The sequence below is a fragment of the Pogona vitticeps genome, chromosome 1, assembly GCF_051106095.1.
Source record: "Pogona vitticeps strain Pit_001003342236 chromosome 1, PviZW2.1, whole genome shotgun sequence".
In the NCBI taxonomy this organism is placed as follows: domain Eukaryota; kingdom Metazoa; phylum Chordata; class Lepidosauria; order Squamata; family Agamidae; genus Pogona; species Pogona vitticeps.
Genome location: NC_135783.1, coordinates 17,675,051 through 17,700,812, shown reverse-complemented (window position 1 = coordinate 17,700,812; position 25,762 = coordinate 17,675,051). Strand labels below are relative to the sequence as shown.

Sequence of the window (25,762 nt, the reverse complement as noted above, 5' to 3'; positions counted from 1 at the left end):
GAAGAAGGACCAGTAAAATCAGGGAGCCGGACAGGGGACAGATTCTATTTGTCTTCAGTGTGGAAGGGATTGTCACTCTCAAATTGGCCTTCTCAGCCACACCAGATGTTGTTCCAAGACCTGTATTCAGAGCACACCATAGTCTCTCGAGACTGAAGGATGCCTACACAGTTTGTTGAAGCATGAACAGAAGCTTTTTGTATTTTCCCCTTGCTGATGGAGGGACAGAGATGGGCACAAGCCCAGCTTACATCTGCTTATCTTTGTCACAGCAAGCTGTTCTGTCAGGATATACACAGAAGGCTATTTTAGGGGAGCACTATTCAACACCATGTCCTTTGGCCTGTGGTGTCCATTAGGGCTCCACTTTATTATTTAACATCTACATGAAGCTGCTAAGAGAGGTCATTCAGAGCTGTGGAGTGAGATGCCACCACTACAGTATGCTGATGACACCCATTTCTAATGTTCCATGTGTCCGAACAATGAGGAAGCAGTTAAGGTGCCTAAATGTTACCTTTGCCTGATAATGGCCTAGATGAGGGTGAACGAGCTGAAACTGATCCTGACACGACAGGTGCTGCTGTCTGCAGAAAGTCAGATTTGGAATTGGCATTCAACCTATTCAGGAAGGGTTGCCATTTTTTGTCTATTCAAGAAGGGTTGTGAACAGGTCAGGTTGATAGTCTGGGAGTGCTCCTTGACTCTGCACTGTTACTGGGCTGCCAGGTGGCAGTGGTGATGAGAAGTATATTTGCACAACTCCATTTAGTGCACCAGTTGCAGCCTTTCTTGAGTTGACTTGACTTAATAACAGTCATCCATGCCTTGGTTAAATAATGCCCTGGCTCTACATGGGTCTGACCTTGAAAAGGGTCTACAATCTTAAGTTGATGCAACATGTAGCAACTAGGCTACTAATTGAAGAGTGGCATTGTGGTCATATGGCCCTGATATTGAAATACCTGTACTGGTTGCCCATTGCATGCTGGGCTCAATTCAAGGTTTTTACTTTTAAGCCATAAACGGCTTGAGGTCTGGCAATCTGAGGGACCACCTCTCTCATTGTGACTTCAAGATCTTCAGGAAAAGCGCTCTTAAATATACCTGTACTAATAGTTTCAGAATTTGCCTAACAATCAAGGGGGAGAGGGCTTTCTCCTGCATGGTTCCTGTGCCTCAAGTGATACTATGCAAAATGAAACTGTCATAAAACAGATGAATCCTTTTCAATGTGCATAAATTGATTGATTGCATATCTTGTGCCCAGTATATTATATATTTAAAACTTTATACAAGTGTTTAGTGTTTTCTAAGATGCTCTTAGAAGTAGAAAATCTGAATTTCATTATTTAATGTTAAATATAGGTTCAAATGCAAGTCCACCCTAAACTGTCATCTACTGAAGATGCTTTGCAGTATGTTGAGGAATTAATTCTGCAGTTGTTAAACATGCTGTGTCAAGCTCAGCCAAGAAGCTCCCAGGATGTAGAGGTAGGGAAAAATTTTCTTTCTGTTTATGAATTACTGATAGTTTTGTTATACATTAGACAACTGGAGCATTCATCATTGAACTAGAATGATGCATTAAGTATGCAGTACTGTATGAATTTGTTTTGAAATGGACTTTAAAATATATGTTACTCTTTAGGTTTGTTAATTAATTGCTTCATATGTTTTATAGAAGGAATAAACAGATAATTTTGAGCCTTGCATTATGTGTAAAATTTAAATGAGAATGTATGGGTTCATTAATGAGTACTGTTTGTTAATGAGTTATATCAAACCGATGACAAATCTTTAGAGGACAGAGAATAGGGGGGCAGATGCTTTCTACATCTGACAAGTTGGTATGAAGCCAATATTAAACAGAGTATCACTCCACCTATAAAAAGTTCACTGTAGGCACATTCTCTTGTATCCAGCATTATCACTAGTCATGATATGTGGTATTGTGGCATAGCGTACCTTTTATCTCCTTTAACATAGTCTTCAGTTTTTGCCTTTCCTGGACAGAGGTAATGTGACTACAGTCATCTATACTCTAGTAACTGTATTTGTGCAAACACTGTCTGAGCAGTTCACAACCCATCAAAACATAATTACAGTCATAAAAATAAACAGGAAAATACAGTAAAAACCCTGTCTCTACCTTAATCAATAAAACTTGCATTTAAATTTAAAACAGATTTGAACATTCCAGGTCAGTTAGCAAAACACTTGGAAAAAGCAAAGCACCAACAAACAAACTCCCAAGACCCATCGGAAATGGGGGGAAAACACTCCCAAAAGCAACCAAACCCCCAATACCCATCAGGAATGGGGGGGCCAAAAAACAAGCAAACCCTCCAAGACCCATCACAGCACAGAAACATAATTCCCCTCCCAGCCCAAAACCATGCTGCAAAAACACTCAGAACAGTTTTTAAAAAGCAGAAAGCAGCACCTTACCTTACCATGCAGCCTCCTCCAGTTGCACACTTTCTAACTGCTGGGGCACCTATAGTTAGCAATTTGAATTTCCCACCGTTTTCTGTTGGTAAGTGGAAGCTCCGGTTGCAAGTAGAAGCAAAATTTTGCAGCCGGAGCTGGTTGTACCTCAAAATGGCCATAAGTAGGGATGTTCGTAAGTCAAGGCACCACTGTATTAGCTCTTTGTGCCCCCTTAGGTGTCACCATTTTTAGCATTAAGGATTCTAAGGAAAGAGCTAATTTATGGTTGGGTAAGTATTTTGCGGAAGACATGTTCTGACAACTTCTCCAGGTTAAATTACTGTAATGTTTTCTGCATGGTACTCCCATGAAGGCAAGTCTAGGACCATCAACACTGTACAATATGGTAGCTAGGATTCAGACTAGTTTAACCAAATGGACCCTAATTATAAAAAAATTATACCGGTGTCCTCTTCTCTTCTGAGCTACACTCAAAGTACCAGCACTTGCCTTTCAAGTTACAAATTGCTTAATACATTGAAGAGCACCTCCTTCCATTTCAGTTTATATTGCATAATGATTACTTGTCTGAATGCTTTTTAAGTGCATTGTGTTTTGAAGTCATGAAGCATTAGTGGCATTCTGATATGTATGCCCTCTTGAGGTGCATGTGTTAGTGTATACATCAGTGTATACAATTCAAGTGCCAGGTAAAAAAAAGTTGTACTTATCTGGGTGTTTTGATTGGTTTTTAATTATTTAGCTGATTGGTAGGTTGTTTTATCCTATTTTATCCTATTCCTATTTTTTATTTCTACAAATTGATTTTATGTGTGTGTGTGTTGTATTGTCTTCCCTTTTGAAATATAGTAAATGATTTCGATTAAAATGGAAGAAAGCAATTTTCAGTTACTTAGCATATTGTCAGAAACATGTGACTTGCTGAATGTATACTTACCAGTAGTTTGTTTTGTGTATGTTAAAAGGATCGTGTCCAAAAAAGTTTTCCGCATCCTATTGATAAGTGGGCTATAGCTGATGCACAGTCTGCAATTGAAAAGAGGAAACGAAGAAATCCATTATTTCTTCCAGTAGAAAAAATTCATCCATTGTTAAAAGTAAGTTTATTTTATAAAATTTTGCAAAATTAATGGAAGTTGTTCATGTTGTTCATGGCTGATATCATTTCTGTAAAGCAGATTTGCTTATATCAGGATTTTCTCTTCCAGTCTCATTTTGGCTTATTTGATTTGGTAGTAAAGATTCCAGCTAGGGCTCTAAAAATTTTGGCTGGCATTAAGTGACCAGCCAATATTTGTGTAAATCAGTATGATTGCAAGGGCAATTAACTTTTCTCTACCTCAGTAGAAAGGCAATAAGTTCTCAGAGTTCTCGAAGGCTTTCACAGGCAGGATCCAATGGTGGTTGTAGGTTTTTCGGGCTAGTTGGCCCTGTTATGGAGGTTTTTCTTCCTACTGTTTTGCCACTCTCTGTGGCTGACATCTTCAGAGGACACACTGAACCAGAACACAGGCAGAGTTCTAACTCCTGTCAAGCACAGGTCAAACAGCCCAAAAATCTACAACAACCAGTTGTCAGAGTTGTCAAAACCAGGAGTTATGCTCATTGTGGTAAATAAATCTGCAGAACTTGGTTTTTGACTGGTAAAGATATTCTTCAGTGGAAGTGCAGCCAGGCCTAGAAAAATATTTTTAGAGTCATTGATGCCTAATAACCAGCTTTATTCATGGATGAACAAAATATGAATGCTTAGGCACAAGATTAAATTTAAACATGTGGTTCCTAAATCAGATATTATGTTTGTGCTTGCTGCAAAATGTTCATATGGTCTCCATTCCTTGTCACCCCTCTCTTCCACATAAGGGTTTTTAGCCCCCTGAGCTGGTTTTGGAGCATACAGAAGTTGTAATGGAAATGGACATTCCCTGGTTCTGTTGAGTTTCAGTGATCCACTAGTGGAATACTGTTGAATACTGTCCCAGATTGTTGAAACTGTACCTGTAAGGAAAAAATAATGAAGACCATGTTGAATCCAATTATAGCATTCCACTTATAAACCTGCTTATATCAGCAAATCTGCCAGTGGAATGATTTACTCTACCCACTTAATACAATCTCAGAATATGCTTTGGAGGGTGGGGCACGCCGGGAAACCGATTTTTGCGTAATTGAGGGTTTTGATAGGGAGAGAAGAGAAGGAGGAAGTTCATTGCAATGCAGACTTGTGATACTGCTTTGTTGGATTTAAACCTGTCATAACTTACCTGTTCAGCTAACATGAAATGTAATTAAATTACATTACAGAAGCTGGTGAAGCTAATGTCACCAATAGCTTAATATTTCAACTAAGTTATTGTTAGTCCTGTTGAACACAGTTTTAAACAAGACACCTGATGAAATGTGTTTCTGTAGAAATATGTTCAGAAATACGAATTTCTGAAAGTTTATTATTTACACCACCCATAAATACTATCATGCATTATCCATTTCAGGAAGTTCTGGGTTATAAAGTCGACCATCAAGTATCTGTTTACATAGTAGCAGTATTAGAATACATTTCTGCAGATATCTTAAAGTTGGTTGGGAACTATGTACGAAATATAAGACACGATGAAATTACGAAACAAGATATTAAAGTGGCAATGTGTGCTGATAAGGTAGGTGGAATTTATTTCTGCAGTTACTAACACATCAAAGTTTTTCCAAAAATACAAGGGATCTGTGAGCAGAAAAGGCTTTGACGCAGTAGAAGCTTCACTGAGTGGAAATGGTGAGGTGATTTTCCACTCTGCATTGCCTCTCATCAGAGAAGACGACGACTCCAGATTTTGGTTACTACCATATTTTTCCGTGTATAATACAACACTTTTTCCTTAAATAATTTGAGAAAAAAATGAGGGTTGTTTTATACGAGGAAGGCAGCTCTTTACCACTGCCTTTTGTGAAGGCATGAGGCTTTAGCAAAAAGGGGAGGTGTTGCTCCCTTCCTTTCTGCTAAGCTCCGTCAGTCACTTTGACAGCCACTTTCCTTGCCTTTTGCCAAGGCACAGGGCTTAGCAAAAAGGGAGTCCTTTGATCCCTGCTTTTTTAAATTTGGGATTAGAAAAGGGGGGTCGTCTTATACTTTGGGTTGTTTTATAAACAAAAATACTGTAAATCTTTTTCTGTGGTTAAATTTTCAACACATTTCTCAACTCACAAACTAGCTAACTACTTGAAATATCATTAAATTTAACAATAGCTGATTGTGATTGTCATTTTATACTAATTAACAAGTTCATGCTTGTAGCTGATTAACTAGTGACAATTCATTGCCATGATTTATGCAGTTGCACTTAACACTAATACAAATCTCTGTAGGATTTTGGCATTAATCCATAAATGACTGGGTAACTTCAATATTCTGTTCATCTCCAACTTCATTGTTTAATATTTGGAGTGAATCCCTGATACTTCAGCAAAATTAGACCAGGGTTTTTCTTCTATGTTGTTGACAATTGAATCTTTTGTAATATAACAGTAAGATTTGCTTTCTTTTCTTGCCATGACATTAGATATTTTACTAGCAGTGCTGGTAGATCAAGCAATCTAATTTTAGGTAACTGCTAGTTTCCCAAATGATTTTCTTTTCTTGGTGCATGGTGTGTTTAATCAGTGCCAAAATCTTGTACATCTTATTCTACCTTCCTAGTGCCTGTTTTGCCTTGGTTATATTTTTCTACCAAAACCTACTTTTCTTTTCAACCATGTTCATACAGGTGTTGATGGATATGTTTCATCAGGACGTGGAAGATATTAGTACACTGACTTTATCAGATGAAGAACCTTCTACATCAGGAGAACAAACCTACTATGATCTTGTAAAGTCATTCATGGCAGAACTTCGGCAGTACATAAGAGAACTAAATCTCATAATAAAAGTGTTTAGAGAACCTTTTATTACCAATATCAAGTTGTTTTCAGGACATGTAAGTACCTTTCTTGGAAAAAAAATATTCTACAATTTTTACATTATATTCAAAGTTCTGCTGCCGGAGTGGAATACAAGCCTATGGGGGGGAGGGGGAACTAATGAGGACAAATGTTTTAAAACCAAGAGAGACTACACGTATTATCTGAAGTGATAGTGTAATCTAGGATGGACAATGTGCCAAGTGCAGGCTGCATGTAGGATATTCTTGCAATCTGTAGGACCATAACAATGGATCACTCCTAGATCAGCCAAACTGCACTTTGTTTTGATGTGTGAAACCATTAGGGAGTTAGCTGTCTCGTTTCCTTCCCGAAAACCTAGAGAATTAACAAAAGCAATACCTGAACAATTTCTATGATGTACTGAGGAAGGATACAAGCCAGAGTTTCAGTTCCTGCCAGGTATATGATGGAAGGCTGAGTCAACCTTGACCCAGCTGCTTGGGATTGAATCCAGATCGTGAACAGAATTTTGAGTATACTACAGTATTGCAGTTTAGCCACTACACCATGAGGCTCTTGTAGCTGTATCAGTTTCTCTTCCATTCCACCTTCAGTTACTATGGATGAATCATTTGGCTCTTACCCTGAATGCATCATTGCATCTTTTTAATAATTATTCTCATTTCAGAGACTTGATGAGGTTAAAGCACTGAAAATTAGATTGACTTTAAGTCACTGTGGATTTTCTTTTGCATTTTGTATTCATTTTGGTAGCTTCAATCAGCTGTAACTATAACATTAATATTAAAATATTATTTCTAACAAATCTAAATATTCATATCTAGCTCATATTTCTTCTTCTTTAAAACATGTGACATTGATAACAGGTGTACCTTAAAGATTAACTGATGTAAATATTATTGAGTAAAACAAATTGTGCTGCTGATTTGTAATATTTCCTAACATATACATGATTGTGTTTTTACCAGTGTTCTTCTAATTCCAAAATTGCTTAGTGTAAGCTCATATATTCTGTTCTTGTGACAAAACATGACATAACAGTAAAAACAGTAAAGCTCAGTATATAGAAGCAAGTTTCTTCAGTGTGGTCTCTGTAAATACACACAAAAGGGTTAAGTCAGCACCAGCGATGGACCTCTCGGAACATTCTCGAGCTTAAAGAGAAAAGTAACAAAGTTTAAGGCTGCCTGTACTGCGCATGCTCCACCCGCCCAAACCTCAGTTCCATTTTTCCGTGAGTGATTTGGAACCTCTCGCTTCGAGCTCTCTAATTACTTGCTTTTTGGATTGTTTTTTTCGGATATTTGACTCGTTTCTGGCTGACTATTGTACTTTCTGGTTCCCTTGATGCGGACAGTTTATTTTAGGACTTCTCTTACAGTTTTCCCCCTCAATTTGGCTGCCTCGGTTTTTTCCTGCCCTTTTTTCTCTCATAAACGGCTCCAGTAAAGCTGATTTTCAGTTACCTGCCCTGACAGGGACGTGGCAATTTCTGGGCTATTTTCCGGTTTTGGACTTTTCGCTTTTTCGCTTCACCTTCGGATCAGTAAGACTGTTTTTCCCCCCGTCTATCTTATGTCCCCTTCGGGCCCTTTTAGCCACTGTGTTGTCTGTTTAAGAAAACTCCCCTTTCATGACGGGCATGATAAATGTCTTTTTTGCCTAGGGGAGTCATCTACAGACCATGAGTCGATGTCGGAGGTAGCCCCCTCGCTTCCTCCTTGACAAGCTGAGCCAATTCCACCGACTGGCATCTCTTCACCGACACAGAGTCAGCTTGCTGGAGCAACTGCAGGCTTGACTTCTGCCCCACATAGCCCACTGTCTGCTGGGCGGGGATCTTTGGCTCCTTCGATCTCGTTGGTGCCTTCGAGGCCAAGATCTCTACCTAGGAAGCGCTCTGCTAAGATGAAGCACTGGTCACCGGATCGACGTCAGTCCCCACGCACTAAGATAATTGTGCTTCCGCGCTCGTCTCAGCATCGACATTGGGACCGTTCTTCCAACTCGGATGACTCTATAGAAAGACGGCCTCGGCGTCGACATCGGCACCGGAGGGACTACACTTCCTCTGAAGATTCTTCGACATCCACCGATCGACGTCGAAGGCACAGGAAGATGAAATACGTTTGTGTCTTCATCTTCCTCCACTTCTCCTCAACCCCGTCATAGTTGATGTCATGACTGGATCGACACTGAAGCCCCAAAGAACAGTGAACCCATTCCAACCACGCTTGTTCCCTCTGCGTCGACGGTACCACAGTCTTCCTTACAGATTCAGTTGTCTTCTCTCGATGTCGAAAGCCATGGTCAAAAGAGAACGCACTGTGTCTTCCTTCGGACCCGGATGAAGCCTCCTCTGCAGTGTCTTCGGATTCTGAGCCTGACTTGCCTACTCAATCTGCTCAGGGTGACTTACCAGAAGGAGAGGTGATGGGTTTGGATATTGCAGACCCTCATGCATCGTCTCCCTCGGAGGATTTTTCCTCCTATTCCCAGATGCTCGCTAGGTTGGCAAAGACTCTTAAACTTGAAGTTGACCAACCTGCTCCCCCTGTGGAAGACTTGATTTTTGGATACATCAGTCAGGAGAGGTCTCCTCCACCAAGCTTGAATTTCGTACCAGTTATAATGGAAATCATCAAAGAGTTTTGGGATCAGCCTTCCACTTCCAATCCCATCTCCTGGCGTATGGAAAATCTCTACCGTGTCCACGGGTCAGACACTAAGTTTCTCCTTAAACATCCTATACCCAATTAGCTGATAGTGGAGACCAGCTGTACCAAACCCACGGGGAAATGTCATGTTACCCCTACCAATAAGGAGGGAAAGAAATTGGAAATCATAGGAAGGAAAATCTATTCCTTGATGTCCTTTCTTCTACGGATAATCCATTACCAGACCACACTTGGAGCTTATCAAAAGCAACTCCGGCTTAAGATGTTGCCTGGCATAAAAATGATCCCTGAGGATGTTCGCCAGGGCTTCTTGAACTTTTACAATGAGGCTCAAACGGTGTCTAGACACCAAAGATTGTCAACTAAACATGCAGCGGAGGCTGCCTCCAGAGTCCTCATGTCTGCAGTTACTTTGCGCAGGCATGCCTGGTTAAGAGCAGCTAACATTTTAGAGGATGTTAAAACTAAAATGGAGAATCTCCCCTTTGATACCACAGGCCTGTTTAATGAAAAAACGGATAGTCACCTTGAGGAATTACACAAGGCTAAGAAGATAGCGAAATCATATTCTATTCAGCCTTAGACCAGATATAATAAATTTCAATGGAGAAAATCATACTCTCAGAACCCTCAATCCTCTCAGCAATACAGGCCGTTCAAAAATGTACCTCAGAACAGATCCTCTCAGTCGTCCTCTTCTGCTCCAAGCTACCGCCATCAACAGTCACAGCACAGGCACTCTTACAAGCTGCGTACCAAAAAATCCAAACAGTATCTTTGACTCTGCAATCACAACAGTTGCAACTCCCATCACCCCAAGACTTCATCCATTCCTGTCAAACTGGCTTGCTATCACAAATGACTCTTGGGCTTTAAAAATCATCCAATTCGGCTACCAGCTGGAATTTATAGAATATCCTCCTCTAGGATATATAAAACATACATCCTTCGATCCCGCACTAGAGGAGGAGGTTCTGTCACTTCTAGCAAAAGAAGCTATTCATTTAGTTCTACAAAAGGACTAAAAAATGGATTCTACTCTCGGTATTTTGCCGTGCCAAAGAAGGATCGAGGAATAAGACCCATCCTCGACTTAAGGACTTTAAATACTTACCTCCATCCATGTCGCTTCAGGATGGTGACGTTGGAGTCCATAATGCACCTGTTGAGGAAAAACAATTGGTTTGTGGTAGTGGATCTAAAAACCGCATATTTTCACTTGACTATCCACCCACATCACAGGAGATATCTTTGTTTCATATTCCAGGGCAACATTTACCAGTTTCTAGCCCTCCCTTTCGGCCTTTCAACAGCACCGAGGACGTTTACAAAGGTCATGGAACCAGTGATAGCTTACCTGCGTCTTCAGGGGATCCACGTCTACCCCTACATAGACGACTGGTTGGTGGTCTCATCCAGGAGTCAAGCCTTGAAAGACGCGAAGTTCATCCTACGACTGCTTCCCCATCTCAGTCTCACTGTCAACACAGAGAAATCACATCTCAAACCATCCAAGATTGTGCATTACATCGGAGCCAAGTTGGATGGCCTCAAAGGCCGGGTTTTCTTACTTGCAGAACGTATCTTGAAAATCCAGAGGGCTCTCAGGAAGTTTTGGCCCAAAGCTCAGGTAACGGCAAAGCATGCTCAACATCTGCTAGGCCTCATGGCTTCAACCACCCCGGCTCTGTCTCATGCACGGCTGAAAATGAGGTCTTTGCAGTCCTGGTTTCTGGCGCTCTTCGACCCTATGAAGGAGAGCCAAAGAAAGCGTCTTCGCGTTACCTCAGAACTTGCAGCTCAATTACAATGGTGGAACTGCATCCCACATCTGGAGATCGGCCGACCCTTCCGACCTCTTCAGCTTACCATGCAAGTAATGACAGATGCCAGCCCTACAGGATGGGGAGTGCACTGAGGCCAACACAAGGTGCATGCTCTCTGGTCCATCCAGGAACAAATGCTCCACATCAATCATCTGGAGATCATAGCTGTCATCAAGGCATTCAAAGCTTTCCTTCCGTTGATACAGGGTCATGGTGTTCAAGTAGTGACGGGCAACACCACAACCATGTATTATATGAACAAGCAAGGAGGAACATGATCAGGATCTCTTCTTTACCTGGCCATTCACCTCTGGGAGTGGTGCTACCAGCACCATGTATTTCCTGTTGCAATTCATGTCTCCATGACGGAGAATGCTTTGGCAGACGAACTGAGTCGTCTCAGGTCCCAATCACACGAGTGGGAGTTGGACAATGAAGTATTCCACCTACTGTGTTGTTATTGGGGAACACCTCTGATAGACATGTTCGCTTTGCAGAGAAATGCAAAGTGCACCAGGTATGCATCCAGAGCCGGCCTCGGCAAGGACTCTCTCGGGGATGCATTTATGATTCCGTGGACTCAGGGACTCTTGTACATCAGTGGTCCCCAATGTTGGGCCTCCAGATGTTCCTGGACTTCAACTCCCAGAAATCCTGGCCAGCAGAGGTGGTGGTGAAGACTTCTGGGAGTTGCAGTCCAAGAACATCTGGAGTCCCAAGGTTGGAGACCACTGTTGTACATGTTTCCTCCTCGTCCTCTGGTGCAGAGATCTCTCAGAAACCTTCGCCACAGCAAGGCAGAGGCAATCTTCATAGCACCCTTTTGGCCTCGACAGCCTTGGTTCCTGACGCTCATGAAGATGTCATCAGAATTGGTGAGGCTTCCGGTGTCGCCCAGTCTGCTGACATGGGACGCATGCTGGATTTACCATCCAGATGTGGAGACTCTACATCTCACGGTGTGGAAGATCTCTCAGAGATCAAGGAGGTATTAGATAGAGCAAAGAAACCATCCACCTCCTTATTGTACAACTACAAATGGAAGAGTTTCTTGAAATTTACTGAGGCCAGGGGTCTTACTCCATCCACTATGTCGCTGTCTACTCTGCTTCAATACTTATGGTACTTATTCGACTTCAATTTGTCGGTCTCCACCATAAAAGTTTACCTTGCTGCCATCATTACCTTTCAGCCTAAGGATTCAGTTGCATCACGCTGGTTCTCCCACCCCACTGTTAAAGCCTTCCTTAAAGGACTTACTAATCTGAGGTCTCCAGTTCGGCCACCAGTTCCTCAGTGGTCACTCCAGTTGGTGTTGAATGTTCTTACCCGACCGCCTTTTGAACCCATGGCTACATGTGACCTCAAAATGTTGTCTTTGAAGTCATTATTTTTGGTAGCTATCACTTCTACCAAAAGGGTGAGTGAACTCACTGCCCTTAGGTCAGATCAACCACCCTTCCTACGATTTTTCAAGGACAAGGTTGTGTTACACCCGGATGTTTCCTTTCTCCCAAAAGTTGTTTCTGACTTCCATCTTAACCAGCCTTTACTGCTACCTACACTTTTTTCTGAGTCTGCAAATGATACCGAACGCATGCTCCATACCCTGGATGTTAGACGAGCCCTTTCTTCCTATGTTGCTAGGACCAAGGACTTTAGGTCCTCTAATAGACTGTTTCTCTGTTACTTTGGGAAGAAAAGGGGCCTTCCTGCCACATCTTCAATGCTCTCCAGATGGCTTGTCTCATCCCGTTGGCGTATGAACTTCAAAACAAAACTCCACCTGAGGGTCTTTGGGCTCATTCCACCAGAGCCATGGCCTCCTCTACAGCCCTACTTCGTGGTATTGATGTGCCTGATATCTGCAGAACAGCCACTTGGTCTAATGCCTCAACCTTCATCACCCACTACAGGCTAGACCTTCAGGCTCAGAGGGAGACAATTTTCAGGAGAGCAGTGTTGACATCCGTCCTTCTTTGACGGCCCACCTTCCAGTAAGTGAGCGTGCTAGTTAACCCTTTTGTGTGTATTCACAGAGACTACGCTGAAGAAAGAGAGGTTACTTACCTGTAACCATGGTTCTTCAAGTGGTCATCTGTGAATTCACACAATCCCACCCGGCCTCCCCACTATCCGTCACTGGTTGTATATGGCTCACGCTTAACTACCTGTGGCGGATAAGGAACTGAGGTTTGGGCGGCCGGAGCATGCGCAGTATAGGCAGCCTTAAACTTTGTTACTTTTCTCTTTAAACTCGAGAATGTTCCGAGAGGTCCATCGCTGGCGCTGAATTAACCCTTTTGTATGAATTCACAGGTGACCACTTGAAGAACCATGGTTACAGGTAAGTAACCTCTCTTTTCATAAGTTTGTAACAAAAATTATTTGTACAGATCACTGCTTTTTATATCATTTTGTATTTCTGCTTAGACACTAAAGATCTGTGATAGCAACTGTAATTAGCAGCAATCAGTTTCAGGAAGCATCTAACTGACAGAATATGTACTTGTGCAGTAAACTGCAAAATGAAGTGAGCCAGACTACTAATTGTTACTTGAAATGGGATTACTTCTTCAATTAAGTTTTTTCTCACTACCTGATTAAGTGTTTAACCAGTGGCTTCACAAATCAAAAGAACAGCTAGGATTCTAAAAGTTCTGTGCCCAAAGGGAGAGTTGTCCTTGATTTAGTAGTAGGAGTAAAGGTAAAGGTAAAGGTTCCCCTTGACAATTTTTGTCCAGTCATGTTCGACTCTAGGGGGCGGTGCTCATCCCCGTTTCCAAGCCATAGAGCCAGCGTTTTGTCTGAAGACAATCTTCCATGGTCACATGGCCAGTGCGACTTAGACACGGAACACTGTTACCTTCCCACCGAGGTGGTCCCTATTTATATACTCGCATTTGCATGCTTTCGAACCGCTAGGTTGGCAGGAGCTGGGACAAGCGACGGGTGCTCACTCCGTTGCATGGATTCGATCTTACGACTGCTTGGTCTTCTGACCCTGCAGCACAGGCTTCTGCGGTTTAGCCCACAGCGCCACCACGTCCCTTTAGTAGTAGGAGTAGGAGTAATCAAACAGTAAAAGCTTGGTATGAAAATCATTGTATATTACGTAATTTTCTTTAATTTTTATGAAGTGTACAATTTTTCAGCATATGTAATACCTTCTGATTTCCTGTGATATTTATCCTACCTGTAATTGGGGAATTAATACTTAAATGTTTCAATCTTACCTCCTGTTTCCAATGACTGTTTATCAACTTTTTCATATTTGCAGGATGTAGAAAATATATTCAGTCGAATATCAGATATTCATGAACTTAGTATAAAGTTGTTGGGCCTTATTGAAGACACAGTAGAAATGACAGATGAAGGCAGCCCCCATCCTTTAGTTGGAAGCTGTTTTGAAGATTTGGCTGAGGTAGGCAACAGTACCCATAGATTTATTGCCCATGCTGTTGTGCTACTGATAAATATTGTATTTTTAATGTGAATATTTAAAATGCCGTATTATGAGCAATTGTCATTCACTACTGGATTAAACTGTGTTGTGCTGTTAATGAATTTATTAAATTGTTGGAAAACAGCGTACAATGCTGACTTCTCAGTTAAATATTTGAATTTATAATTGTCTTTTTTTCATGATAACTTGGAAACAGTGTTTGAGTCAACTTAAATATTCTATAATTCTTCACTTAGGAGCTAGCATTTGATTCTTATGAACCATACACTCAAGATATATTACGGCCTGGCTTCCATGACCATTTTCTCAGCCAATTATCAAAGCCTGGGGCAGCATTCTATTTACAGGTATGTTAAGTGAGACAGTGGACACAGCTGATGTTGTTGTAATAAGACTTGATCAATAAGATTGAAACTTTTTTTTTAATTTTCAGTCAATAGGAGATGGTTTTAAAGAAGCTGTTCAGTATGTTTTACCCAGGCTACTACTAGTTCCTGTTTATCATTGCCTTCACTATTTTGAAGTATTAAAGGTAAGAATGAAATATTTCCATCTAGTTTCATAAAGATATTTTTCCTATTATGTTCATAATAAACTGTCAATACAACATTGTTAAAAAACAACTCCAGCGTCTTTCATGGGTTTCATCTTGTATATAATAACTAAATCCATTTGAATCAATGGAATTTACAGAGAGGTTGAGTCACTGAATCAGTATAGCATGATTTACTATGCTGAGCAACAGGATTTTAGACAATAGTTCAGTGTTGTTGTTTAGTCATTAAGTCGTGTCTGACTCTTCATGACCCCATGGACCAGAGCATGCCAGGCCCTCCTGTCTTCCACTGACTCCTGGAGTTGTGTCAAATTCATGTTGGTAGCTTCAGTGACACTGTCCAAGCATCTTGTCCTCTGTCGTCCCCTTTTCCTCTTGCCTTCACACTTTCCCAACATCAGGGTCTTTTCCAGGGAGTCTTCTCTTCTCATGAGATGGCCAAAGTATTGGCGCCTCAGCTTCAGGATCTGTCCTTCCAGTCAGCACTCAGGGTTGATTTCCTTCAAAATGGATAGGTTTGTTCTCCTTGCAGTCCAGGGGACTCTCAAGAGCCTCCTCCAGCACCACAATTCAAAAGCATCAATTCTTCGGCGGTCAGCCTTCTTTATGGTCCAGCTCTCGTTTCCATACATCGCTACTGGAAAAACTATAGCTTTGACTATGCAGATCTTTGACTGCAAGGTGATGTCTCAGCTTTTTAAGATGCTGTCAAGGTTTGTCATTGCTTTCCTCCCAAGAAGCAGGCATCTTCTAATTCCGTGGCTGCTGTCACCATCTGCAGGGATCATGGAGCCCAAGAAAGTAAAATCTGTCACTGCCTCCATATCTTCCCCTTCTATTTGCCAGGAGGTGATGGGACCAGTGACCATGATCTTAGTTTTTTTGATGTTGAGTTTCAAAGCATTTTTGTGCTCTCCTCTTTCATCCTCATTAAGAGGTTCTTTAATTCCTCCTCACTTTCTGTCATCAGAGTGATATCATCTGCATATCTGAGGTTCTTGATATTTCTTCCGACAATCTTAATTCCAGCTTGGGATTCATCCTGTATTGCCTTTTGCATGATGTATTCTGCATATAAGTTGAATAAGCAGGCGGACAATATACAGCCTTGTCGTACTCCTTTCCCAATTTTGAACCAATCAGTTGTTCCATATCCAGTTCTAACTGTTGTTGCCTGTCCCTCATATAGATTTCTCAGATATAGATAAGGTGGTGAGGCACTCCTATTTCTTTAAGGACTTGCCATAGTTTGTTGTGATCCACACAGTCAGAGGCTTTTGCATAGTGAACGAAGCAGAAGTAGATATTTTCTGGTACTCTCTGGTTTTCTCCATAATCCAGTGCATCTTAACGATTTGGTCTTGAGTTCCTCTGCCTCTTCGAAATCCAGCTTGTACTTCTGGGATTTCTCGTTCCTCATATTGCTGAACCCTGCCTTGTAGAATTTTGAACATAACCTTGCTAGCGTGTGAAATTAGTGCAATTGTATGGTAGTTGGAGCATTCTTTGGCACTGCCCTTCTTTGGGATCGGGATGTAGACTGATCTTTTCCAGTCCTCTGCCCACTGTTGAGTTTTCCAATCTTGCTGGCATATTGAGTGTAGCACCTTAACAGCTTCATCTTTTAAGATTTAAAATAGTTCCACTGGAATGCCATCACCTCCACTAGCCTTCTTGTTAGCCAGGCTTTCTAAGGCCCACTTGACTTCACTTTCCAGGATGTCTGGCTCAAGGTCAACAAACACACTATCTGGTTTGTCCGGGACATCCAGGTCTTTCTGGTACAGTGGAACCTCGACTTACGAACATCCCTACTGGTGAACAATTTGAGTTACGAATGGCTCCGTTTGCAAAACGTTGCTTCGACTTGCGAACGAAAAGAAAAAGAAAAAAAAAGCTTCTCTGCCTGTTTTTGACCTAAGTTCATCTTAGGTCAAAAGAATAAGAAAAATTTTAAAATCGCCCCCTAGTGGTAGAGTATGGATTATCTGGCTTTGCATTAGTTCCTATGGGAACTGCCTCTACCTACGAACAGCGCCTTGACATAGGAACGAAAAACAGCCTGAACGGATTAAATGGTTTTCAGTGCATTCCAATGGAAAAGTTTGCCTCAATTTACGAACTTTTCAATGTATGAACGCCGTTCCAATATGGATTAAATTCGTAAGTCGAGGTACCACTGTATAATTCTCTGTGTATTCTTGTCACCTCTTCTTGATGTCTTCTGCTACTGTTCTTTATCATGTCCACCTTTGCACAAAATGTTCCTTTAATATCTCCAGTGTTTTTGAATAGATCTCTGTTTTTTCCCTTTCTATTCTTTTTCTCTATATCTTTGCACTGTTCATTTAAGAAGGCCCTCTTGTCTCTCCTTGCTATTCTTTGGAAGTCTGCATTCAGTTTTCTGTAACTTTCCCTATCTCCCTTGCATTTTGCCTCCCTTCTCTTCTCTGCTATTTGTAAGGCCTCGGGACAGCCACTTTGCTTTCTTGCGTTTCCTTTTCTTTGGGATAGTTTTTGTTGCTGCCTCCTGTACAATGTTATGAGCCTCCATCCATAGTTCTTCAGGCACTCTGTCCACCAAATCGAGTTCCTTAAATCTGTTCTTCACTTCCACTGTGTGAACAGATTTGGTTTAGATTGTAGCTGACTAGCCCAGTGGTTTTGCCTCCTTTCTTCAGTTTAGGCTTGAGTTTTGCTGTAAGAAGCTGATGATCAGAGCCGCAGTCAGCTCCAGGTCTTGTTTTTGGTGACTGTATAGAGCTTCTCCATTTTTGGCTGCAAAGAACATTATCAATCTGATTTCGGTATTGCCCATCTGTTGATGACCATGTGTAGAGTCGTCTCTTGTATTGTTGGAAAAGAGTGTTTGTGATGACCAGCTTGTTCTCTTGACAAAACGTTTATTATCCTTTGCCCTGCTTCATTTTGAACTCCAAGGCCAAACGTACCTGTTGTTCCTTTTATCTCTTTACTCCTTACTTTAGCATTCCAGTCCCATATAATGACAAAAACATCTTTCTTTGGTGTCAGTTCTAGAAGGTGTTGTAAGTCTTCATAGAATTGGTCAATTTCAGCCTCTTCAACATCGCTGATCGTGCATAAATTTGGGTTACTGTGATGCTGAAAGGTCTGCCTTGGATTCGTATTGAAATCATTCTATCATTTTTGAGATTGTATCCCATTACAGCTTTTCCCACTCTTTTGTTGACTATGAGGGCTACTCCATTACGTCTACGGGATTCTTGCCCACAATAGTAGATATGAGTATCGTCTGAATCGAATTCACCCATTGCTGTCCATTTTAGTTCACTGATGCCCAGGATGTCAATGTTTATCCTTGCCATCTCTTTGACCACATCCAGCTTACCAAGGTTCATAGATCTTACATTCCAGATTCCTACGCAATATTTTTCTTTGCATTATTGGACTTTCCTTTCACTTCCAGACACGTCCGCAGCTGAGCATCCTTTCAGCTTTGGCCCAACCACTTCATTAGCTCTGGAGCTACTTGTACTTGTCCTCCACTCTTCCTCAGTAGCATGTTGGATGGCTTCCGACCTGAGGGGCTCATCTTCCAGTGTCATATCTTTTAGCCTTTTGTTTCTGTTCATAGAGTTTTCTTGGGAAAGATACTGGAGTGGCTTGTCAGTTCCTGCTCCAGGTGGATTGTGTTTAGCCCGAACTCTCCACTATGATCTGTCCGTCTTGGGTGTCCCTGCATGGCATAGCCCATAGCTTCTCTGAATTACTCAAGCCCCTTTGCCACAACAAGGCAGCAGTCCATGAAGGGGATTGTTCAGACTAATTTGCAAGATTTGTTTGAACCTGCAGAGTCTTCCACATGGAAAAGGGGTTTGTCAAATAAAAAACTGAGCTGAAACCTATGCCTGTTATCCAGAAAGGTGTGTGTTTACCATTGTGTGTTACTAGCACAAAGCAGGGGGGATGGCCAGTGTTTGCTTGTCTCTGTAGCGGCTCATACTTCCAGTACTCCAGAAGAGGGAGCTGAAATACTGCCTTATGTAAACAGAATACAACAAAGTGGTTTTTGTATCCTATCCACTACATTGAAAAAGAAAAACATTTTTGAAGGTTGTTTGCATGTTTGCATGTTTCCTGTTCATTGATAGGTTCCTGTTCTGTAGTCCCATTTTCTGGTACCTCACCCACACTCTTTCTTTCAAGACTTGGTGTCCTTTGGAATACTGTCTCCCTCCCTGGCAGGATTCCATTTAAAGACCCATGACCTGGTTACAAGACTCCTAGAAAATGCATTTTTCTTAACCTAGTAAGGTGCAACCTGTCAATTGTCCAGAATTCTCCAGAGAAGTTCAGGACATGGCTCAAGAAGCCAAGCTGTTCATGATTACACAACTAGTTGTTCATTTCCTATATTCTTTTTTCTCTTCCTGGGCCATGACTTCCAATTTGAAAGTTGCAAGGGCAAAAAAACAGACACATTTCCTCCATAGTCCTTCTCTTTCCTACATTTTAGTCATTTGCAATATGTGGAGGGATGTGTCTAGCAACCTCATTGATTCCCACATGGGTCAGAGGAAAGAAATGATTATTAGTGGCTTGATGAATCTTGGCAAGTTCTCTGTCATGTCCTGAATGTTAGCACCACAGAGACAACACACCTCTAAGATGCCCTGTCAGATCTTAAAACAACTTTTACCTCAATAAAGACTTATTTACCAATACCACATGTCTTCTCATCTAAAAATGACAGGAATTCTTGCATCCATAGAATCCCTCACAGTTACTTCATGCTCTCTTCTGTTTGCTGTCCCTATTCCAGCAGCTCCGAGTCACTCTGCATGAGGAATGCTGCCCTTATTGATTGATTTGATTTTTATACTGCCTATCTGGCTACCAAGGCCCTTATTACAGTCATTGTCCAGGTATCTCGAGCTCAGGCCATAGAAGCCTTTAACAGTCTAAAAAACATTTCAGTTGATACAACTGCAGACTGGTAGCCAAGAAATATCTCTCAAGACTTGTGAAATTGTATGAATTTCAGATATGTCTGTTTCTCTCTTCATCATATATGATGGTCCTCAAGGTTTATGTAGCTAGGATATGATTTATTTTCCATAAAATCTGAGTTGTAAGGTGGAATATAATTCTGCTTTTCTAATGATCCTAGGCAGAATAATATTTTTATTGCAGTAGTCCTATTGGTACATATAAGAAGCTAGCTTATACGGAAATGAACACCACCTAGACAAGCTTGGCTGTTTTTACTGGTGGAAGTTATATAGGACTTCAGAAAGAATCTTTTGCAATCTGACTTGCAAAGGGCTGGCAGACGTCCTAGTTAATTTTCTTTATAATAGTTCAATTGATAGGATCACAGTACAGTATTCCATTCCAAGTACGTGTCTTGTTTAGTCACCATAATCCGAGGTAGTGTCCTATGTTAATGTAAAGTTGACAACCTGTATCTTAGTACTGAATTTTTCCTAACAAGGTGAACATTGGAGAAGACTCGTGCCACACTAGTCTTAGTTAAAGAAGGCTAACACTGGTTATGCTTACCCTCTCAAATTATTGACTAAGCAAAGGATTTTCCCAGTGCAAAATCAAATTTCCATTGATTTTAAAACTTGTATAGAACCATAACTATTCTTTTTTCACTCATAGCAATTAGAAGAGAAAAGTGAAGATGAAGAAGACAAAGAGTGTTTGAAACAAGCAATTACAGCTCTGCTTAATCTTCAGAGTAGTATGGAAAGGATATGCTCCAGAAGTCTTGCAAAGAGAAGGCTTAGGTAAACACATTTCCGCTTTCCCCACTGCTTTTAGCCCTGGACTGCTGTGCTATAAATTCAGGCTTTCCAGTTTCCTCTTTCAGTAAACAATGGACAAAGTAGTTTGTGGCAAGCCTACTTTTTCAGAGGAAGTGACATCAAAGTCCAGATAGCTATTGTTTCAAAGTTCTCCAATGTGTGTGTGTCCTTCACACTTCTAGTGAATGCATCTTGAGAATCTACTGGTAAGCAGAAAGAAAAATACCGTTTCATTAGATGTTAGAGACAAAAATATCTTATAGATCTATTTTAAATAGCTAACAGATTTTCATGTATGTTTATGATGCAGCAACTGGTGCAATGTATGTTGTTACTAAAGTAAATAAGAATAAAATGTTGGGTGTTCATAGTCTTTGTTGGTTTACAAAGGATTAGTTGTCATTCTGCAGTGTACTCCGAATTAGTTGGCTAGCTGGAGTTCTGTGTTAATTTTTCAAATACACACCTAATGATGGTCATAGGATGTAATGATCTGAAATATTTGTATTTAGCTAAACATTCTTGTCTTGTGTATTACATTCTTGTCTTGTGTATTAGTTCTTTGCTTAGTTGTTGGCACAGGAATAATACATTTTTAGCTTTTCCCACTAGTATATATAGTTCTTGCTGTTATTGTGCATGTGGTTGCTACTTTATTCACAATGTTCTCTTGCTCTTTTGAAGTGAATCTGCCTGCCGATTCTACAGCCAACAGATGAAGGGGAAGCAGCTGGCATTCAAGAAAATGAATGAAATCCAAAAGAACATTGATGGCTGGGAGGGTAAAGATATCGGACAGTGCTGCAATGAATTTATAATGGAGGGGACCCTCACACGTGTAGGTGCCAAGCATGAAAGACATATATTTCTATTTGATGGGCTGATGATTTGCTGTAAGTCAAATCATGGGCAGCCAAGACTGCCTGGTGCTAGCAATGCTGAATATCGTCTGAAGGAAAAGTTCTTCATGCGAAAGGTACAGATCAATGATAAAGATGACACTAACGAGTACAAGCATGCTTTCGAAATTATTGTAAAAGATGAGAACAGTGTTATTTTTGCTGCTAAATCAGCTGAAGAGAAGAACAACTGGATGGCAGCTCTGATCTCTTTACAGTACAGAAGTACCTTGGAGCGAATGTTAGATGTAACAATGTTACAGGAAGAGAAAGAGGAGCAAATGAGATTTCCAAGCCCTGAAGTTTATAGGTTTGCTGAACCTGATTCCGAAGAGAATATTGTTTTTGAAGAGAACATGCAGCCCAAATCTGGAATACCTATTATCAAGGCAGGAACAGTTGTCAAACTGATCGAGAGACTTACATATCACATGTATGCTGGTAAGGAATCCTTTCAAATCTTACCTAAATTCTTTTTTTGCTGTTTTCTATATATTCAGACAAGGGAGATGACATGGATGCATAGTGCTAGGGTCTGTGATCTTAAATGGCATCTTAAAAAAATTTATGATAGTGTATAACCTAGGATTATAAAGTTAATCAACCTTTTAAATTGTAGCTACTGAGTAATAACAGTTCTGCCTGTTTTTCCATAAATGCTGCATGATTTAACCCCAAATTAAAGAATAAAGCATTGTCTGTTTATCATTCATTAACAGGCCAGTAGTGAAATATGCAGTTCTTTAGGAAGTATGCTCAGTTGAAAATAGCTTGTGTAAGTTGTGCTTGTAAATATCCAGAAGCATAATAGGTAGTGTGGATTCATTTATCATACCTATAACATTCAGCAGCTGTAAAATGCTATATCACTTACACAAACACCATGCTTTCAGTTATTGTTATTTGCTGTCAAGTCACCTTCAATTTATGGCAACCCTGTGAATGAGAAATCTCCAAAATGTCCTGTCCTCAACTCAACCTGAGGCTTCCTTTAGGGAGTCAAACTGTCTCATATTTGGTCTTCCTCTTTTTTTTGCTACCTTCAAACTTTCCCAGCATTATTGTCTTTGCTAGAGAATTCTGCCTTCTCATGATGTTCTGAAAGCAGCTGAGCCTCATGCCATGTTTCCCCGAAAATAAGACAGGGTCTTATATTAATTTTTTGCTCCAAAAATGCATTAGGGCTTATTTTCAGGGGTTGTTTTATTTTTTTCATGTACAACTATCTACTTTTATTCAAATACAGCCATGCCATCTTCTTCTGGTTGCTGCACAAGGGTGGAGGGCAGGGTTTCACTTCACTGGGACTTATTTTTAGGGTAGGGCTTATAGTAGGAGCATCCTGAAAAATCATACTAGGGCTTATTTTCAGGTTAGGTCTTATTTTCGGGAAAGCAGTGTACTTAAAGTTAAGTCCTATTGTACTTAAAGGGAAGATAGATATATAGTTTTACACTTGTGCATTCCTCTGCATATATTTTCAGTGTGAGATAAACTATGTCATCAAGAGATTGTGTTTATGCAAAGGCAGTGATGCATAAAATGTGGCTCTAGGGGCACCCAGACTGTCTACTGTAGTACCAGGCTCTCCTCCACTCCAAGCTCAATCTGTTTTTGTTTTTGTTTTTTAAAAAAGAATAAATTGCAAGAATGTGTTACTAGGTCAGTCAGCATGAAAAATTATGTAATTTTCAAAACTGGAAGTGGACTTCTCACCATTTATGCTTTTATTTTTGTCGTTTGTCATTTTAAGTAGTCTTTGTGGCCCCCAGTAGGTGCCCGCAGGGCAAAAAACTGGCCCCCAGATCAACCAACCTGATGGTTTGATATTATTTAAGGGGACAAATGTGGCAACCTAAAAACATACCAATAAATGCCAAAAGTGTGCATAATTTGAGCCAGGAATTTTTACTAGCAATTGCATACTAAATGTAACATACTGGAATCAATTACTTTTGGAACAGACTCTACACTAAGAATTTAGAGTCTATGTTGTCTAAATTCTTCTTCAAGAAAAACATTGTTTTTACAGCCTGGTACAGTGTACCAAATTATATAAATTATATTTTGGAGTAAATTTGTGTAATTTACTTGATTTTTCATAGGGACTGGAAAGTATTTTTAAGCCAATCCCAGTCACCTGAATAACAGTTGCTCTAACTTCTGAAACTGAAAAAATGTTTGCCAGCATTGTTTCATTTTTTTTTAGCTGCAGTGTTCAAGATTTAGGAGAAAGTAGCTAGTTTTTCAGTTGTTTTCACATGGTTTTTTGTCTTAAAAAGGAAACTTCCATGTAAAATTGCTGATAGATTTGAATAGCAATGCTTTTCATGGCTTGTTTTTCAATTTGTTTTTGCCTGTTTCATGTTTCTGTCCGTTTTTCTGTGTCTTGAGCCTTATATCATACTTGTGGGAAAGCAAAGCTAGGACAGCTTGAAAATATTGAATGTTTTTGTTACATTCTCGTATATCAATGGATGAGGAAGGAAGTTAGTATTTTGTGAGGATACTTCCTCTTTGGAGATGTTATAGCACCAAAGTCTGTTTTGTGCAGGTAGTATAAACAGATTAATTGTATATAAAATATTGACCTCAGAAGAGTTATTTTCCATTGTCATGTTTACATCATGCATGTAAGCTTTGTGCCTCTGCTACACAACATTCAGAAATCTTCCAAACCCAAGCAATCTGAGGAAAATGTCTAGGAACTTTCAAAAGGGATTATTGGTGCTGCTTTGGGTACATATAGCATGTTTGTGTTGTGGTTTTCACTGTGCTCTTTAATGAAGATATGTGCCGTCAGAGAAGCTTTTCCCATTTTGCCTTCATGTGCTATGCTGTGTAAAAGCAGGTAGGAGAGAAGTGGCCGTGTAGATACTTCTTCTTGACTCAGAATATGAATGAAAGGCAGATCTCTTCCTGATGCTTGAGAATAAACTTTCCTTCTTTTTGTATTTTGATATGGACACAGTATCATTTTTTGCAGTTTTGTTAATGTGAACTGTAAATTACAGAATATAAGCAAGTATATTATGGGTTGTTGTGGGTTTTCCAGGCTGTTTGGCCATGTTCTGAAGGTTTTTCTTCCTAACGTTTCACCAGCCTCTGTGGCCAGCATCTTCAGAGGACAGGAGAGAGAACTCTGTCTGTGCTCTGCATATTATTGATAATTTAATATAGTTCACTGTCAGAATGTGGTTTTCTTGTTTAAACTTTGAAGTGTTAATAGCACTGAGCTCAACATTGGTATCAAAGGCGTTTAGCAAAGACCCTAAAAAGAGAAAAGAAGTGGTTAAACAAAAGAAGCCTAAGCATTCCATGTCAGTCCTGCATACCGAACCTTCTCTGGTTTGAGTAACCCTGCCCTCAACTATATTAGAAGAGCCTTCTAGGGAAACACAAGTCTTGACTTCAGAGGGCTTTCGCCCACAGCCACAAACTCAGGTGTCGGTATCGGTCCTGAGCCTATCTCTGACAAAGGCCATTTTGAGGCTGAGATTATTTCCATCCCGGCCTCGGCCCATTTGAGCCCTGTGACGGACAGCTCACACGCCACTCCTGTCCGTCAGGTTAGAGCTCTGGTGTGGGAGCCTATGAGAGGACAGGAGGGGTGGAACCAATGGAACTATAGGGGAAAAAAGACAGTTAGGACAGTTGGAGAGTTATAGAGAAGAAGAGAGAGAGATATAGAGGGACAGACGGGTTAGGATTAGGTCAAGGACTTGGAAAGCTGGTATACAGTATTTGAGAACTGGAGTTAAAAGTAATAAAAAATAAAATAAACTATTTGAATATTGTACATTCAACATTCAAGTTTAAGTTTATTTTATTAGCTAAAAGCCATCACAATTGTTTAAAATACAAATATCATCAAATAAAATCACAGACATATAAAGTAATAAGAGACCATTCATATTTGGGAGTCTCCCACACAATTGATCACAGTAGCTCTCAGGAAAATAGCACAAATGTTTCTGGCTGTTTTTGCAAACAGCACTGTTCTGTACGTAATATTTGGGTCACAATCCAAAAGTAACCTGACCACCTTTGTCTGAGGGCTTTCCTCCTGTAGAGCAGCCAAAATGTTACCCAGGAATTTTTCTCTGGGGTTTTGATAGAGCTGACAGTTAAGTAAATAGTGGACAACATCCT

At 40.5% G+C, this 25,762-nt stretch overlaps 1 protein-coding gene across 1 annotated transcript in view; it reads left to right on the top strand.

The window, feature by feature from the left end:
* Positions 1-25,762, top strand: part of SOS1 (SOS Ras/Rac guanine nucleotide exchange factor 1) — an 84,324-nt gene that overhangs the window by 8,409 nt on the left and 50,153 nt on the right. Inside the window, exons 2-10 of the mRNA XM_020794738.3 lie at positions 1,369-1,494; positions 3,420-3,551; positions 4,947-5,111; positions 6,213-6,422; positions 14,175-14,318; positions 14,597-14,707; positions 14,794-14,892; positions 20,566-20,693; positions 21,396-22,051. Of these exons, the coding sequence (XP_020650397.3) occupies positions 1,369-1,494; positions 3,420-3,551; positions 4,947-5,111; positions 6,213-6,422; positions 14,175-14,318; positions 14,597-14,707; positions 14,794-14,892; positions 20,566-20,693; positions 21,396-22,051 (1,771 nt within the window). The remainder of the gene's footprint in view (positions 1-1,368; positions 1,495-3,419; positions 3,552-4,946; positions 5,112-6,212; positions 6,423-14,174; positions 14,319-14,596; positions 14,708-14,793; positions 14,893-20,565; positions 20,694-21,395; positions 22,052-25,762) is intronic.